This window comes from Pseudorasbora parva, chromosome 2 (genome assembly GCF_024679245.1).
Source record: "Pseudorasbora parva isolate DD20220531a chromosome 2, ASM2467924v1, whole genome shotgun sequence".
In the NCBI taxonomy this organism is placed as follows: domain Eukaryota; kingdom Metazoa; phylum Chordata; class Actinopteri; order Cypriniformes; family Gobionidae; genus Pseudorasbora; species Pseudorasbora parva.
Window position 1 is genome coordinate 27,967,361 of NC_090173.1, and position 15,373 is coordinate 27,982,733.

A 15,373-nucleotide genomic window follows, 5' to 3' on the forward strand; every position below is an offset into this window, starting at 1 on the left:
TCTATCCCTGGTTTCAGACAAGGCTTGAACCTAGTCCCAGACTAAAATGCATTTTTGAGCTATTATAATTGAAAGCAACTTCAAATATGTCAGTGTCATTGTTTTGTCTCAAGATGCACAGCAGTAATGTTTTTTTTCTATGGCATGTTCATAAAAGCTACTTAAATGCCCTAATTGAACCATGGCTTGATCTAAACCCTGCCCATGAAACCGGGTCTTTAAGTGTGGTCTAAAATTACACTCACCTAAAGGATTATTAGGAACACCATACTAATACTGTGTCTGACCCACTTTCGCCTTCAGAACTGCCTTAATTCTATGTGGCATTGATTCAACAATATGCCGACTGCATTCTTTAGAAATGTTGGCCCATATTGATAGGATAGCATCTTGCAGTTGATGGAGATTTGTGGGATGCACATCCAGGGCATGAAGCTCCCGTTCCACCACATCCCAAAGATGCTCTATTGGGTTGAGATCTGGTGACTGTGGGGGTCATTTTAGTACAGTGAACTCATTGTCATGTTCAAGAAACCAATTTCAAATGATTCGAGGTTTGTGACATGGTTCATCATCCTGCTGAAAGTAGCCATCAGAGGATGGGTACATGGTGGTCATAAAGGGATGGACATGGTCAGAAACAAATGCTCAGGTAGGCTGTGGCATTTAAACGATGCCCAATTGGGGCCTAAAATGTGCCAATATAATATCCCCCACACCATTACACCACCAACACCAGCCTGCACAGTGGTAACAAGGCATGATGGATCCATGTTCTCATTCTGTTTATGCTAAATTCTGACTCTACCATCTGAAGGTCTCAACAGAAATCGAGACTCATCACACCAGGCAACATTTTTCCAGTCTTCAACTGTCCAATTTTGGTGAAAAGTAAACTGTAGCCTTTTTTTCCTATTTGTAGTGGAGATGAGTGGTACCCGGTGGGGTCTTCTGCTGTTGTAGTTCATCCGCCTCAAGGTTGTGCGTGTTTTGGCTTCACAAATGCTTTGCTGCATACCTCGGTTTTAACGAGTGGTTATTTCAGTCAAAGTTGCTCTTCTATCATCAGCTTGAATCAGTCAGCCCGCATTCTCCTCTGACCTCTAGCCTCAACAAGGCATTTTCACCCACAGGACGGCACCAAGAACCATGCCACGCTCAAAATTGCTTAAATCACCTTTCTTTCCCATTCTGACATTCAGTTTGGAGTTCAGGAGATTGTCTTGACCAGGACCACACCCCTAAATGCATTGAAGCAACTTCCAGTTGATTAGATAATTGCATTAATGAGAAATTGAACAGGTGTTCCTAATAATCCTTTAGGTTAGTGTATATTATAATATACTATGAACATTTTAACATTTAATGATGTTTTACTAACAAAGTTCGGGAGCACGTTAAGACAATTAACATGAGTGGAGAGCATTTAGCCAATCAATTATATGGGGTATATATATTCAGCAGTCTTACCTCTGTTCGTTGACAGTTTATCAGCATCTCTCCACCACTTCTCCACACTTCTAGTTCTAAAAACTTACATACACAGGGGGAGTAAGATTCGGGCACTTAAAATTCTGAGCGCGGAGCCCTCCCCTCAGATAGCACACCAAATACACAGTAAAATTTTACTCCCTCTAAATATGCAAGTGAACTTGTAACATGTTATTTGGTGTTATGGTGTCTTCATGTTCTATCAGAAATTCCTCGCTTCATTCTGATTTGAGAGGGCATTACATTTTTTAACTAGGAAACTAGTATTTACAATAATTCCGATAGCATGTGAGGGCAGCATTATAATATAAATGTTGTGGAAAAGTACTTTTAAGATCAAAGTTCAGCAGAAAAAAAGGCTTTTCAAGCGTGCGCAGATATTTCCCATTTTCAAAATATTACGTTAATTTACCTTAACTCCATGTATGTCATTGTTGCAACATTGTTTAATATTTGTGTGAAAGATTTTTTTTAAAATCTGCAATAAATAAATAAATAATCTTTTATGACAATGTCACAATTGTTACAAACCTCGCTCAATCTGTGAAATAAAATAAGTAATAAGTGCCAAGATAATAATAAATACCAGCATCAGCTCTTGTGGCAGAAAACAGAATGAAGCTGAATTCAAGACTTCAACATCTGCTCAGTCAGAAATCATATTTCTGAGATTTCTAGAGTCAATGAACATCAAATTCAAGTAGAAGGTCATTTCGACAGCAGCATGGAGTAGAATCCTCAAATGCAATCATTACAGGAAACAAATGTTCTCTCTCAAATGGTTTTCTACCACTTACAATAGACGTTAACAATTAGATTTCACTCCCGTCTATTATGGCTAGTGATTGCTTTGTTGACTCATACCACTGAAGACTTCATATTATGAAGGCCAGAGGCAAATTAAAGCGTTTCGTAACTTTATAACCAATAAAAGCAATTCAATGCAACAGCTATTTTCTTAATACTTTTATGGTGGTGCCTTTCAAATATCAGATGAAGGACTTTGTGATCTCTGACACATAAAAAACAAACATATTCTCTTGTCAGAGACAGAAAACAACAAAAATACAAAAAACGAAGAAAACCAGCAGCATAACTTTATTTTAACTGAACAACTTCTTTTGAGAAATTAAAATGTAAACAAAAATATTGAATAAATCCATATTCCAACATAAAGAGTCACATTCATTCGCCTCCAATCCAAATATGAACAAGGGTTGAGGCACACTGAAGACCTGCTGCCAAAATCATATTTGTCCTGGTGCAACAGTACGTATGTCACTGTATGGCCCATAACGGCCAAATATATCCTTCCCCACTACGATAAAGCACAGTCGTTTATCTCCTTTGCAGTCAGACACCTTGCAGGCCATAGGAAGAGGCATGGCTTTGATCACTCCAAGACACTTCCATTCTGAAAAAGTGCCGTTTTTGTGTTCATGGGAAACATAAATGTAGTAGCAATCCATCTCAGCTACGTGGGGATCTTTCCGATCAACGTTCCATGCAATGCCTAATTCTTGTGCACTTCCGATCCGAGCTAGTTTCACTACGGGCTTCTGGGGCAAGTTATAAGAGGCAGCTACAACCGGAAGCTCCTTGGGGAATGGAGTGTCCGGAAAAGGATGGAGTTTGAAGTGCCAGCCCTCCTATAAAAGAAAAGTTATAAACTGAAATGTTATGGCTGTTATGCCATAAAACTTAGCAGCACGTACAAAATTATTGCTTACCTTTTCCAACTGTACTGGAGAACTGACACGGCTCTCCTCCATAACACTCTGATTTTCTTCTGTTCGTTTAAGAAAATTATAGTAAAAAAAAAAAAAAGACTTGTTAATGTCTAGATTTAGAAAAAAAGAAACTAACAATAACAAACATGATAAATTCAATGGCATCACACCTTTAATGGGTTTTGGTGGCGCACTTGAGGGTATTGATTGTTCTGCTTTTGAAGGTTCCAATTTCTGCAGGGCACAAATGAGAAAAAACTACTATGAAGCAGTCTGAAAAATTTAGCTTGATGAGAAAGAACCTGAGTGAGAGCATGATGGCATACCTGATCTGGTGGCTGAGTAACCAGGCTCTCCTCATTCAGTCTGGATACTGAACCAGAACAAAAACACATCATATTGTCAATACAACAGCGCACTGTTTTAAACGTTTCTTGATTTTAATTCAAGATCAAATACCTCGTTCTTCTTCCGTAAGGTCAACAACCTGCTTCTTAGACCGCTGAAATGAAAGGAGAACAGTTTTCCAATATAAAGTTATATATAAACAATTTGCCTATCGTCTCCAGCACAGTCTGACCATGTGTTATGAGACATATTACAAATCTGATACAAGAAAAAACAAAAGCCAAGTAATGATTGATAAGACATTGAAGACTGACAGAAACAGTTACCAAACTCTGCCAGAACCCTTCCTTTGGTCTTCTCAATGTGGACATCACACAGTCATTGACTAATAGTTCAAAAATAAAATAAAAATAATAATAATAATGAATCAGTGCTAAATTACAAACGTTAGACATTGTTGAAGCTAGAAAACTAGGAGGATAATAGCAACAAGACCTGCTGATGACACTGAAGCATTGTCAATGAAACTGCCTCCGTTGACCGAACTTCTGGTAAAAAGAAAAAAAGAGAAAGAAATATTGCATCTAATTAGAATTCCGCACTGCAACAAAAAGAGATTTCTGGACTTTTTTTGGATTTTTAATTGTGCATAGCATAAAACTATTCTTTAAAAACACTAAAGGGTCCTGCACACTGTGATTCTTCAAAATCCTTTGCGAATGTTGCATGTCAGACTGTACGAACATGATCCCCGATGTAAGCCACGTCACACTAAGATCTCAGTTGTCATTAATATCTGACTGTACGATAGTCAAGGCACGCTAAAAACGGACACACTCAAGAAAACTTGTCCGGAGTTTTATATCATCAGTAAATAACGCGGTCGGGGACAGTGAGCTGCATTACACGCGCCCCTGAAATGGAGGCAACAAAGAAATCTCTAGCTCTCGTTTTGGAATCAACCACGTCCCGGAATTGATTACCGAATTCGACCCGGGTCGGGGACCTAGTAACATTGCGGGATATGTATCAGAGCCGCCAAGGAAGTTTAAAAGAGAATTAAGACGGCAACGCAAGGGGCAAATCAACAAGACAAGAGTAAATATTGGAGTGGCCTTTCCAAGATGGAAAGAGCTCATGAGGAGCAACGATTTTAAAAAGAACGCCGACGTTGCCTGCTTTCTTCTCGACAGGTAATATTAATTCAGCCTATTTGTATATTGGAAGTTTTATTGTTGCTTGGCTAATTATATCATGGTGTGCTGTGCATAACTCTAGAACGACGTCTAGGATAGTTTTCCTCGCGTCAATGATGAAAAAGTATTGTTTACCTTGTAACATAAATCCGTGTTCTATGACGGATAACATGAGATTAATATTTGAATTGCATTATAATTTGTTTGCCTTACGCTAGTGATGTCGTACAATATACAGAATAACGATAGCACTGATAAAAGTTACTTTACTAAGATTAGCTTGCATTCGTCTGGGAACCTGATAGCTGATGTTAGCAATGAAATGGTAAAAAATAACAAAAACGTAAAACTATTATTCATTTTACATTTTACATAGATTAATTTGATCATAGATCATTTGGCAAATGAAATAACTGCAAATTATAATAGTTTTCAAAAGTAACCTCATCACTTGAAGCAACACTCACCGAAGAGGTCGAACTGAAAGAGTTGAAACGAAATCGAAATTGAGAGGAACAGAAACTATTATTCACTGGATGGTCATATACCTTTTCACCGCTAGATGGGGGAAAATATCACAGTGTAGCTTTAATTTTAAGGCCCATTAATTTCCAGAGATATAGGGATCTCAATGTGGCTCCATGAGTTAATTGGTAACCATTTTCAATGGTCTCATATTTTCTGAACAACAAATAAACTAGAAATGTATCTATTTTTTTTAGATACATTTCTTTTAGATACACAATTGAACTAAAGAGTTACACTCAGACAGCAGTGTCTGAGTGCCATCAATATTTTCCCCAATACTGTGTGTGTAACTCTTTAGTTTAATACTAAAGTTTTTTTAATATATCTCAATATACTTTTATATATTCTCGTTCTTAATACAATTTTCTTTTGTAACCTTAATTTTAATGGCCCTATGGTTCAGTCCAGTAGGCATAATGTGACTGCATGCTCAAATTACTGAATATTTATTTTCTACATAGGGATATTAAATACCATCAACCTCTATTCAAAATTATAAAACGTAAAAGTTTTTTTTTTTCCTCAGGAAGATACACTGTAAAAAAAAGCAAATTTTGAACTTTTGCAGTACAATCGACTTGGATGTTTAAGTTATTTCAACATAAATTATGTTAAACTGATTTTACATCTTGTATAACTAATAAAGATGAGTTACATCTGAGTTACATCTTGTATAACTAATAAAAACAAGTTTAACATTTCTTAACTTATTTTGAGGAGTTATGTTGTCATAACTTATTGAACATACAATTTTTTACAGTGTACATAGATGGCATACAATTTGAAAGCATAATAACCAGACCTTGAAATTTCAGCCAGTAAAACATTTTCTAAAACAATGGCACTTAAAATGTTGAACTAAATGTTGTTGCAACCATGTAGCCTAAATAAATGAAAATGCATATTTTTGTATTAAAGAGAACTTAGAGGATTGCTTTTGCTGCTTGAGACTTATTAGTTATTTTGTGTTTGAATAGCCTAATGAGTTTATGAATATGACAACTTAAATATTTAAAATACTGCATTAACTTACAGTTAAAGTGAAAGACAACTTCCCTTTTTGATCACATCTTCCATCAGGGAGAGTGCATGCTTTTTTTTTGCATGGCTTAATGTTGGACTCATGAACAATAACATTGTTTGCCTCCGCCCAAACTGAATTGAACGGTTATTCTCGTTGGGACGAATGAGGAAACGTGCATTGTAAAGGGCGCTCTGGAAAATGTGCAAACGAGCGTACCGGTACTCTAAAGTCACATTCTGGGCACACGGAGAGGTGGCGGTACGCTCAAGAGCTATATTTGGAAGTGGCGGTACTGAGTACCGGCGCGTACTGGCCCACTTAAAGCACTGAGTCACACTGCAGGGTTGTGCGCCAAATCTTCTGACACTGCCAGAATTTCGTCTGAAGTAAAATTTGATTGCAGCGGCCATTAATCGACTGCCGGTGAACATGTCAAACTAACGCTCAAAGACTTCAGATTTTAGCCTAGGATCAGAGGAATCTTTTAGGATTTGCTACATTTGTCTCAGATGGCAAAATCGTGGGCAAAAATCGCACAGTGTGCACCCGGCTTAACTTAATAGCAATGTTAAATGTTATATTTAGAAAAATCACAAAATATTAAATAATAATATCGATTTTCATACTGTACATTATTAGGTGTAATGCCTAAATTCACTTGAATAGAATAAAATAAATAAATACTGAGTTTGATCTTTAGTGATTATATTTCATAACAAATAGACTTAACATTGGCCTATTGGTATTTGCCAGAATAGACACATTGCGGTTATTTTTACTGCCATTATTTATATACCCCATTACACAGCACAGATGACGAACTCACATACAGTAGGTGTGTTACTGGCTAAGCACACATGGATTTGTTTCCACAATACTTTGGCATCCAGTCTCAGTAACTATTTCATATCAATGTTTTCGACCATCAATATACAGGATCATATTGATGCGTACAACATCTTCAGCGCCCCAAAAAAGCTCATGCATGCTTGGTCAGACTGGAATGTTTATTATAAAATTGGATAATAAAATTGGCATACACCACAATTTACGACATTTAAGGTTACTACAATTTGGAGCTTAAATCACATCAATTTGTTCAAAGTGTTATGTTTACAAGAGGTAAATTTCAATCTCAATATTGCCTAAATCTCGTTATAATCGTATTATGAGGGTGCATGTAAATGTGGTCAACATTTCAAAACCATAAGAGCAGCCACAATGCCTTACTTATAGTTGTTCTTCCAAACACAATGTAGTATGCTCAGGGTTTTAGTGCTATGGTTTTATTTGGTTTTATTACTAAAAGTATTATTATTGTTATTATATTTAAATCACTATAAGGCAGCGTTGTATGAAGAAAGTTTCACATCTCAGTAGAGCTGAGCACCTCCAATGTCTGTCCATCACATTTGAGTTCTCACAGTGGATCGTGATTGTTGTAATTCAATAATTAAAGCAGACGGCTGGGATAACAAATAGCTGTAATCATTGGTTTGAATAAGTCTGGTTCGTTGTCCTTGGTACACAAACAAAGTGGCAATGAACGCCTTTCCAGTAAAGCGAATTTGTTTATAAGGCTGTAACAGCCACACATGAAAGTGAAGGTACGCCACACTGCATGAAGCACTTCAGGGAAAGAAAATAAATGGAAAGGTGCCAAGACTGCAGCCTTGAATCATTACTGAATTAAAAAAAAACCTGCCTAAAAGAAAAAGGTCTGCAGGGGACCACTGAGAAGATTTCACTTTGATTATTCTATTAGAATATCTTCTGATTAAACAGTGATTGGAATATTTCAGTGATTGTCATTCAAACAGCAGGCTCAACAGAATTTCGAAAAGCATCAGTCTGCAGCATAAGTGTTTACAGTTTCAACAACAAAATGAACACACACATTAATAACTAAATCGGTGGCATTACATGGGTGCATCACAAATTAGAATGTTGTGGAAAAGTTCATTTATCTCAGTAATTCAAATACAAGTGAGATATTTTAAGCCTTTATTTGTTATAATTTTGATGATTATGGCTCACAGCTTATGAAACCCCCAAATTCAAAAATTAGATTACATGAAATCAATCAATAAAAAAGAAAAGAAAAAAGAAATGGATAAATAATACAGAAATGTCAGCCCTCTGTAAAGTATAACCATGCATATGTACCCAGTAATTGGTTTAGGCCTCTTTTGCATGAATTACTGCCTCAATGCAGCGTGGCATGGATGCTATCAGCCTATCTAGCCTTTTTTGCATTGTTCAGTCTCATCTTTCTCTTGGCAATTCCCTTTATAGATTCTCTATGGGGTTCAGGTCAGGTGAGTTTGCTGGCCAATCAAGCACAGTAATCCCATTGAAGGGTTGAACCAGGTTTTGGTACTTTTTGGCAGTGAGGGTGGCAGGTGCCAAGTCCTGCTAGAAAAATGAAGTCAGCATCTCCATAAAGCTTGTCTGCTGTAAATCGCTTTGGATAAAAGCATCTGCTAAATGACTAAATGCAACGTAAATGCTGAAGGAAGCAGTGCTCTAAAATGTCCTGGTAGACAGGTGCGTCGACTCTGGACTTAATAAAGCACAGTGTACCAAAACTAGCCGATGACATGGCTCCCGAAACCAACAGACTGTGGAAACTTCACACTGGACTTCAAGCATCTTGGACTGTGTGCATCTACAGACTTGGTTTCCAAATGAGATGCAAAATGTGCTGTCATCAGAAGAGAGAACTGGGCAACAGAGTAACCGACCAGATCTTTATTTCTTTAGCCCAGGAAAGACGCTTCTGACGACATTTGAAGGCCATGTCCAGGATCCGTCTGTGTGTGGTGACTCTTGATGCAGTAACTCCAGCCTCAGTCCACTGCTTGTGAAGCTCCTCCACACATGGCCTTTTGAATGGCCTTTTCCTGACAATCCTCTCCAGGTTGCGGTCATCCCTGCAGCTTGTGCGCCTTTTTCTTCCACATATTTCCCTTCCACTTAACTTTCTATTAATGTGTTTTTTTTGATACAGCCCTTTGTTGAGAACATCCACCTTCTCACACCTTCAACTACAGCTCGATCACACCTCCATCTTCTCAAGACTCTATGTGCTCAGCACTATGGGTGATCGTGCTTTCTTTTTCTGCCGCTCCTCGGATTTGGAATACCCTACCCGACCATCTGAAGGCACCTCAAACTCTTGAGACTTTTAAAAAAGGAATTAAAACATTTATTTTTAGGATAACTTATTTCTTTCAACTATTAAATCTATTAGAATTTTACCATTTTTAAATTAGCTTTGTTCCAAGAGATTTCTTCCAAATGTAAAGTGCAATACAAATAAAATATATTTTTATTATTATTATTTCTTTTGCAATTACCTTTTGAGGCTTTCCCTCCTTGTGGAGGGTGTCAATGATGGTTTTCTGCACAACAGTCAGGCCAGTGACTTCCCCATGATTGTGAATTGTACTGAACCAGACTGAAAGACCAATTAAAGGCTCAGGAACCCTTTGCAGGTGTTTTGCATTGCATTCGCATTTTGAGCTTTTCACAATATTCTAATTTTCTGAGACTTTGAATTTGGGGTTTTCATAAGCTGTAAGCCATAATCATCAATTTATAATCTATTAGTTTCATCTTTTAAGTTGAATTACTAAAATAAACAAACTTTTCCACAACATTGTAATTTATCAAGATGCACCTGTATTATTAATGAAGTTTGTGATATGTCTAAAATACTGCAGAATACCTTGAAATATTGATTATTGGTTCGGCTGGAGAGATGCATCGCGGTGGCTGGCAAGGTGGAGGAGTTAAAGAAGGGGGAGACTGTTAAAAGGATCAAGAATACACAACAGTGATGAATTGTAGATAAATACGACCATAAAAGACAGATTCATACATTTCTTTTAATTATGATAATCAAACCAAATAAATCTCAAAATCTTGTTCATACCTGACTGTGAGAAATACCTAAGGATCTGAATTTTCTGATATATGCAAATACTGCATCTCCCCTTCGTTTGATCTTCCTTACATGGGCCTTAAAACAAAGGAGGTTTGATTTTAAAACAGAACATGTGTATGGTGTTGTGGCATACTGTCAGTATGGACAGATTAATACAATATTATTCAATATAAACACATTGTTCAAAAATGCAAATGAACTACTAAAGTCCACAGAAACGGAAATTCTGGTCACTTACTTCCAGTTTCTTGATTCGGGCATCATATTGGGGTTCACTATTCACCTCACCGATTCTCTCCAGCAGATTCTTCATCTTCAAGTCAGACTGCTCCACCGCAGTTCCAACCTTATCTGAAATAATCTTTTCAACCTATCAATAAACAGATTACAAACTGAAGAGGTGATATGAAATTCTGACAAGTGTACAGCAGATTTGTGCAACATAAAATACATGGATTTCTGATTAAGAACATTTAAATTAATACTGTAAGAAAAGAAATATATTGGTAAGAAAACAGTTGACAGTAGCCACTGAAAATACCATGGAAGTCACTGGCAACCATCAACTGTTTGCTTAAAAAATATTCTTATAGAAATAGCTTACAAAGAACATGCATAGAAACTCATAAAGGTTTGGAGCAACATGAGGTTGAGTAAATTATGACAGAATTTTAATTTTTGTGTGAACTACCCCTTTAAATGATTAGTTCACTTTAAAATAAAAAGTACCCCATGAGTTACTCACCCCCAAGTTATCCTAGCTGTATATGACATTATTCTTTCAGAGGAACACAATTGGATTTATATTAATAAACACCCTGACGCATCCAAGCTTTTATAATGGCAGTGACAGGGTCCATTGAATTTGAAGCACAAAAAAAGTGCATCCAGGCATCCATCATAAACATACTCCATCATAGACTGCCTTCCATATTCAACTCATGAAAAAAAGCGTAACTGGCACGGCATATTGGATATTTGATATTGGACATACTTTTTTGAGCGTCAAACTCAATGGACCCTGTCACTGCCATTATAAATCTTGGCAGCATCGGGATATTGATATTTTAATAGGATTAATTTTACCCTCATTTGTGTTCATCAGAAAGAAGAATGTCATATACACCTAGGATGGCTTGAGGGTGAGTAAATCATGGAGTAATTTTCATTTTAAAGACTAATCCTTTAAGAAATATAGTCTTTTTTTCCTCTTTAAGTTGATAAAAGATCTGATCACCCTTGTACACCTGACATACTGTAAATTAGCTGTAAAAGTTGGCATGAAACAGAAGATGCAATAGTATTTTCTTTCCTATTGTAATGTATATCTGAGTGAAATAGCTTCTCAAGCAAGAAAATAATTTAGGATGGAATTGATTGGATGGTTGTGGTTTGCTTTTGCTGTGATGTCATGTGAGTGACAGGTTGTCCACAGGTTCAACACATCATCAGAGAAGAGAAGAGATGAAGATTATGTGAGCGTGTTAATTATAATGAAATACACAAAAGAAATTATGTGCATGGATAGAGCTGATGAATGCTGCAATTTTTCATTAAAAAACAAATCACTGTCAATTTTACTTTCATGTTGACTTTATGATCTATGGTGGAAGAACATGACATTTCCCAGAATGTTATGTACCCTAAATATAAATGTTTATTAGCTTCGTCAAAAAGGGGGTGCACATTTTGTATAAAAAGTTAAATCTTTTTGATTGCTGTTTTGTGTTTAGACAGTGCTGATCTTAAAGGGAGAGTTCACCTAAAAATGAAAATTAGCCCCAAGTCATCTTAAGCCCTATTCGCACGGGATTGGAATCATCTACGGACCTCTGTGATTTAGAAATTACTCCCCCAGACCCCCACATCTGAGTTTAGCATGCACATTCCCACGGGATAAGCAAAGCCTGTGATTTTATTCGAATTTACTGACTTATCTCCCGGACATGATGTCAAGACTCGCAAATGTTTTTTCATTATAGCTGTATGAAATCATAAACAGTCATATGTTTCAATATCGTTTTGAGTTTTATAGAAATAAAAATTATTTTGTTCATTTAGAGAACAGATGCTACAATTAAAAACTGAAGTGAGCACAGACCAGCAGCAGGAGTCAGATTTAATTTATCCCGAGTGAGAAGCTGACGATATATGGAGGAAGATTCAGTTTCAAAGCTAAATGTAAAAGCGCCCATTTAAGCCAGCTTGTCATTGTGCTGCTCTTTTATGTTTTTCATTAATAATAGTATTGATATTAATATTAAACACACCATTCAAGCTATTTGCTCCCGAATTGGTACTCATTCTAAAGTGAAAGTATAATCCATGTGGGAATTCATAACGGTGCACACCATGTGGAGCACTTCTATGATGGATTGATTCACTTTTATGGACTTCAAAACAGAAACAGCCATTCACTGCCATTATAAAGCTTAGAAGAGCAAGGACGTTTTTTTTAATATAACTGATTGTATTTGTCTTAAAGAAGAATGTCATATACACCTAGAATGACCTGAGGGTGAGTAAATCATGGGCTAATTTTCCTTTTTGGTGAACTATCCCTTTAATTAATACTGATGAATGTCATTAAAACAATTTTTTTTTGTTCTCCAGTATTTCTGAGAATAAATAAGATACACATTTACATATAGAACAATTTTGTGTAATTGTATGGGATTTCTTAGAATGGCAATTCAGTAAATTATTTCTGTTATTCAAATTCATAACATCATGTGAGTTGTGGCAATTCAATATTAATTACAGCTCATGAACTACAAGAGAAGTTTATTGTAGTGTGAAGTATAATAAAAGTGTTTTCATTTTAAACAACATGACAAAGCACCTAAGTCAGTTATCGTTGAAGAATAGCATTTTACAATCATAAATAACTTGCCTCGGACCGAGGGAGCTTGCTCGGTCTCTGCCATGTTTCGTCTTCAAGCCTGTTCCTTTTCATACCTGAGATATAAAGATGTAAAGCTTATTCTATTTCCAAATGACCCGATATTACATATTATAATGAAAACCAAACAAGTTAGTCATATAATTAATCATTAGTTACTTTACCACCGTCAATGTGCAAATTTGCACCTCGTTTTAGATTAATCAAAGATTCAATCGTAACCACTTTGTTTATCTTCACTATAACACGCATTTGGCTCAAAGCAGGTCGACGAAGACAACCCTATGGTTTTTTAAACTTCAAAATCACTGAAGGGCTTTCTATATATAAACATCAACACTGAATGAAACAGAATCCCGGAAGTGACGTGCTTTAGCAGTATATGGCAACAGCTAGCTAGTTTAAAAGGGCTACCGACCGACACTTCAAGCTGCACGAATGGTAACGTTAAACAACTGCCTTTCCTATGAATTGCAAACTACATTCGACCATAACGAACCAGACACAACTGTTGCCACTGACAACTGCAAGCTAACATTGACGCTACAATGTACTCCACGATCCTGGTTCAGAATAAACAATGAAATGTCCAAGTAATATGCAACACAAATGGCTTACTAAATCTACTGGCCTTAAAAGTAAGCTTTCTATGACCACGCAGGCGTATTATAACGCGTTTTCGAATACACTGACTCCAACGCTTGCCATACAACGCGCGTAACAAACTGGTAACAAACTACAAACGGAGCCCGCGAATGCTATCTGTGACACCGCGTGCGGGGTCTTCTGAACCAAACTATTTCAAAAACAACCCACCTAGTATGTCGAATGTGGCGTAGCCAGTAGACAGCTTATTGTGTATTGTCCCTGTACTGGATTTCCTGCTTCTTTAAATAATATAAGTCCCGCCACAAAAGGTAGTGGGTAAAGTGAGGAACGCTTTGTGAATGAATCGTTTTTGTTTTTGAGTCGGATCTTTGCAACGAATCGATTCGTCCAGGAATGGGTCTAACGAATCGGTCCGAGGATTTCACCGATGGAGCGAAAATTAAGCAAGCTGAATAACAGAAATGTTACAAAGATGATTGTACGGCAGATCGGTCGTAAACGACCCAGGTAAAAATAGTAAATAACGCCCTTCATTCCCGAGATGGGCGTGCCATAAACTTTGAACATGGTAGCGGGCGAGGAGAACTACTGCTGCTTGTGTATTTATTTGTTTGTTTAATTTAATATAACATTAATTTGTAATTCAACTGAACAAGTGTGAAAATGGAATAAAAATACACTGATGGACATTGCATGGAGAGTACAAATATTATAGCCGAATTTAGCCCTGCCTACAACATTTGAGGTCGGGAAGTTCAAGTAGTTCTATTAATATTGAATTGCCACAACTGCAGCTCTAAAGCTGCTGCAGCTAGCTATTGCTTTCGATGGGAGGTTCCGATCTGAGAATGACGTCAAAATGTGCTTTGCAGACTTGGAATAAATAACAGTGACCATTTATTGTACCAGAAAGTATCTATCCATCCATCCATCCATCCATCCATACATCCATCCATCCATCCATCCATCCATCCAAATAGTACATTTATGTTATATAACAAAAGTATTATGTTATAGTTATTATATCTGAGTTGTCTGGAACACAGCATTAGGCTAAACATTTAAAAAAAGTATATATTTGGTCTTGCTCATGGCATTGTCAATCAATAATCTGACACAACCTCTGATTGAGAGAGCCTTAAATTAAATATGTATGATCATTTAGCTGTTCTTAAAAATATATATTTTTTTCAAATTAAAGAGGCTGATGAGATTTAGTTTCCCTTCCATTTAATACGTTCATTAATAATACATATTTGCAAATAATATAAAATATTTCAATAAATAGGCTAACTGTAAAAACGTTTTATTTCTTAATTGTGAATTATTTTACCTTGATCTCCTGGCTCCATTTCTTCTGTCCCATTTTGATAGTATCCTGCTTCTGTGGCCAGATTTCTCTCAGGCCTTTGTGGTTTTTGGTCCAGAGCACCCATAACCAGTGATTATTCGGTGTATTATCATTTAATAGATCTATGGCAAGCTGGGACCCTATCTCTGAGGAATATGCAGTGTTTATATTCAAAATGTTGGCTTCCCACAGCCTTTTTTAAAAAATATCTCCCCATTCTACATTGTGAAAGATCCCAGTCTGAC

At 36.6% G+C, this 15,373-nt stretch overlaps 1 protein-coding gene across 8 annotated transcripts; it reads right to left on the bottom strand.

Moving 5' to 3' along the window:
- Positions 1 to 2,442: 2,442 nt before the first annotated feature.
- On the bottom strand, positions 2,443 to 14,312 carry atf7ip2 (activating transcription factor 7 interacting protein 2). 8 transcript variants are annotated; one of them, XM_067414668.1, is made up of 12 exons: positions 13,985 to 14,312; positions 13,160 to 13,224; positions 10,505 to 10,636; positions 10,255 to 10,341; positions 10,048 to 10,127; positions 4,065 to 4,117; positions 3,884 to 3,954; positions 3,681 to 3,723; positions 3,548 to 3,594; positions 3,392 to 3,455; positions 3,222 to 3,280; positions 2,443 to 3,140 (listed from the first exon to the last, which is right to left on the bottom strand). In XM_067414668.1, exons 2-12 carry the CDS (start codon positions 13,220 to 13,222, stop codon positions 2,739 to 2,741), a joined length of 1,101 nt encoding a protein of 366 aa, XP_067270769.1. In that variant the 5' UTR covers positions 13,223 to 13,224; positions 13,985 to 14,312; the 3' UTR covers positions 2,443 to 2,738. The 8 variants fall into 8 exon arrangements, with proteins under 8 accessions (XP_067270769.1, XP_067270788.1, XP_067270794.1 ...); XM_067414687.1 differs by lacking the exon at positions 13,985 to 14,312 and adding an exon at positions 13,800 to 13,967; XM_067414693.1 differs by lacking the exon at positions 13,985 to 14,312 and adding an exon at positions 13,787 to 13,967.
- Between the last annotated feature and the right edge of the window lie 1,061 nt (positions 14,313 to 15,373).